The 3,538-nt window shown below is 63.2% G+C and overlaps 1 protein-coding gene across 1 annotated transcript; it reads left to right on the top strand.

The window, feature by feature from the left end:
• Positions 1-527: 527 nt before the first annotated feature.
• Dusp2 (dual specificity phosphatase 2) lies at positions 528-2,818 on the top strand. Its single transcript, XM_047522757.1, has 4 exons — positions 528-1,028; positions 1,110-1,231; positions 1,635-1,854; positions 1,946-2,818. Exons 1-4 carry the CDS (start codon positions 641-643, stop codon positions 2,158-2,160), a joined length of 945 nt encoding a protein of 314 aa, XP_047378713.1. The 5' UTR covers positions 528-640; the 3' UTR covers positions 2,161-2,818.
• The last annotated feature ends 720 nt before the right edge of the window (positions 2,819-3,538 follow it).

Raw genomic sequence — 3,538 nt, 5'->3', positions numbered from 1 at the left:
TGCCTCAAGACCCTGCCTAAGTGCTGTTCTCATCCAGGCAGTGGGGGGGGCGGGGGGGCTGGGGAGAGAAAGACCCTCCTGCTTAGGGTCTCTCACTAGGGACGCCCATCCTCCCTTAGAATCATCTGCAGCCGCAGATTTTTGTTGTAACTCCTGGGACGGGGAACCAGAGGGAGACAGGGAAAAGGCAGAGGAAGCGGGGACCAGGGGACCCCAATGGCCACAAGGACATCCTTTGAGAGAAGCTGAGTTTCCCAAGGGCTGAGCGGCTTAAAGTCGGTCAGAGGGCGGAGTGCTCTTCCGGGATGGGGTGCAAGGACGGGGAGGGGCGCGTCTGGACCCCACGACTCGGGCGAACACCCCCACCTTAGGAACTGGCCCCGGTTCCTCCGGGGGCTCCCCTCCCCAGCCCGCCTCGGGCCGCCCAGCCTGCGCCCCACGTGAGGCTGCGGGGGCGGCGCCGGCGCCTTCCTGCTCTGCCCTTGTATGGTGACCCGGGAGCCCGGCCCCCCAGTACTTAAGCCCGGGCGCGGCAGTGGGTGCCCAGAGGCGACAGATCGGGTGCGCGAGCGCCGCGAGAGCCCGGGAAGGCGAGAGAAGAGGGACGAGGAGAGGCCGAGGCGAAGGGCAGCGACTCGCCATGGGGCTGGAGGCGGCGCGGGAGCTGGAGTGCGCGGCGCTGGGCGCGCTGCTGCGGGAGCCGCGGGAGGCCGAGCGCACGCTGCTGCTCGACTGCCGCCCCTTCCTGGCCTTCTGCCGGCGCCACGTGCGCGCCGCGCGGCCCGTGCCCTGGAACGCGCTTCTGCGGCGCCGCGCGCGGGGCCCGCCCGCCGCCGCCCTCGCCTGCCTGCTGCCGGATCGCGCGCTGCGGGCGCGCCTGGCCCGCGGGGAGCTGGCGCGCGCCGTGGTGCTGGACGAGGGCAGCGCCTCGGTGGCAGAACTCCGGCCCGACGGCCCCGCGCACCTGCTGCTCGCCGCGCTGCTGCACGAGACCCGCGCCGGGCCCACCGCCGTGTGCTTCCTGCGAGGTGAGACCCGCAGCCCCCGCGCCCCGCCCTGCCCAGCCCTGCCCAGCCCTCCTGGCTAACCGACCGGTGCCCTTCCTGCAGGAGGCTTCGACCGCTTCCAGGCCTGCTGTCCCGATCTGTGCTCCGAGTCCTCTGCTCCCGTGCTGGCCCCCGCAGGCACCGAAAACGGCAGCTCCGACCTCAGGGTTCCCATCTATGACCAGGTGAGCTGAGAGCAGCGCTTCTTGACACTGTCCTCGCGCCCCTTCTAGACTCTGGGGAGAGCGAGGAGTGTGCGCAGGCACATATTCACCTGTGTGTGTGTGTGTGTGTGTGTGTGTGTGTGTGTGTGTGCGCGCGCGCGCGCGCGCGCACGTGTGTGTGGCCCCTGCAGAGGGTATGGGTTCTCCTTGTGTCTGGTTATGAGTACTTTGGGACAAGAGGTGGGTGTGCGAATTTTGAGTGCGTACTTGTCCTCTTATGTCATTGTCACAATCCGGAGAGCTGTCTCTGGTCAGGCGGACTGAGGGCTCCTCTGGTCCGGGGCTAGTCCCTGTCTCTGCCCTCTTGTGCTCCCACTCTCTGGCTAAGACTGAGACGTCCCACCCCACCCCCTCTCTCCTGCAGGGTGGACCGGTGGAGATCCTGCCCTTCCTGTACCTGGGCAGCTGCAGACACTCCTCTGACCTGCAAGGGCTGCAGGCCTGTGGCATCACAGCTGTCCTCAACGTCTCTGCCAGCTGCCCCAACCACTTTGAGGGCCTTTTCTGCTACAAGAGCATCCCTGTGGAGGACAGCCAGATGGTGGACATCAGTGCCTGGTTCCCGGAGGCCATAGGCTTCATCGGTAAGAGGAACCTCTGGGGTGAAGGGCAAGGGCAGCATCTTCTGAGCTGGGTGTCTTCCAAACTGACCCCCGTCCCCCGGCTCCTTTGCAGACCTGGTGAAGAACTCGGGTGGCCGGGTACTGGTCCACTGCCAGGCGGGCATCTCCCGCTCTGCCACCATCTGCCTGGCCTACCTGATGCAGAGCCGACGGGTGCGGCTGGATGAAGCCTTTGACTTTGTTAAGCGACGCCGGGGAGTCATCTCCCCCAACTTCAGTTTCATGGGGCAGTTGCTGCAGTTTGAGACCCAGGTGCTGTGTCACTGAGGCAGGGATCCTCTGCCTGCCTCCCCACCATGCGGGTCCTCACTGACTGTGGACAGGTGGGCTCTTGATGGCCTAGAGCGTCCCCTCACCTGACCGAGCTGCACCCTCGGGGGTGCCTGGAACTTAGGGAGACTGGCCTTTCCACCTGGTGCTCTTCTGCTGGGAGTTCAAGGGCTGGCCCTTAGGAGGGGACAGAGCAGAGGCCCATCTGCTCTCTTCTCCACTCCTGTGGCAGAAATTAACTGACTCTACATTCATGGACTCTCTGGTCCCATCGCCATGTTGAAACCATTGGCAACCTGAGAGCCCTAAGGAACAAGCTGTGACAACCAGCAGCCCCGTCTAGGGGTGTCCACCCCTGGGCCTGGAGCCTGAGCCCTGTGCTTCTGGGGGTGCTGGGAACTTGGGAAGTGAGGCGCGTGTCGTGTCCTGGACCTCAGACCTCTTGCTTACGTACGTATGTACGTGAGCGTTTCTCAGCCGCCTGCGTTGGCGCTGGAAAATTATTTGTGTTCAACTGACGTTTAAGGCTCCCTCCCCCACTTCCTCCCAGCCCTGTGGCGGGGGTTGGAAACTTAGCACTTTATATTTATACGGAACATTGAGGATGTGTCAATAAAATATCGTTTTGTTTAAAAAAACAGCTCCCCAAGCGTCTGGTCTCCAGTTCATTTCTGGGGAGGCTTGGAAGCTGCCGCCTCTCAGCTCTCACTGCACCCCCAGGCCAGGCCCAGGCCTGACCCGCACTTGTCCAGGCTGGGCTGGGACGTCCGGGGCTCATCCACGACAGGGCGTATAGAAACCCCTGTTTCCGAGCTCGTCCCTCTCTCCAGGAGGGACGTGGTCCAGTGCCGACCGGTGCAGGGAACGTGTCGTTAGGGATTAGCTGCTTTCACACCCCCGCACTCGTGTGTCCTTGCTGCACATCAGGTGGGTGCCCAGCAGAGGACACCTGTCTGGACACCCCAAAAGGGGAACCATCCCAAACCAGAAGTAGAGGGGTACATGCCGAGGCTGGGGCCAGGTGCTGTGATCGGCCAGGGAGCAGGGGCACTGAGCCCGTGGGGATGGCCATGTAGGAGCCTCATGCTGACACTCCAAGCCTCTCAAAATGTCACCTGGCCCGATCCATTTTGTCCTTCTAGGTTCACTCAACCTCCCGGCCCCCCAGAGCTGTCTTAGCCTTCTGAGTGCCATGTATGTAGGGGGGCAGTGTGTTCAGTGGTTAGGGACTCAGTTTTCTTTCAGTACTGGGGATTGAACTCAGGGCCACTTAACCACCGAGCCACATCCCCAGCCCTTTTGGTATTTTATGTAGAGACAGGGTCTCACTGAGGTGCTTAGGGTCTCGCTAAGTTGCTGAGGCTGGCTTTGAACT

This window comes from Sciurus carolinensis, chromosome 13 (genome assembly GCF_902686445.1).
Source record: "Sciurus carolinensis chromosome 13, mSciCar1.2, whole genome shotgun sequence".
In the NCBI taxonomy this organism is placed as follows: Eukaryota; Metazoa; Chordata; class Mammalia; order Rodentia; family Sciuridae; genus Sciurus; species Sciurus carolinensis.
Note: the sequence above shows the minus strand (reverse complement) of the source record. Positions and strands in the feature narration are given on the sequence as shown.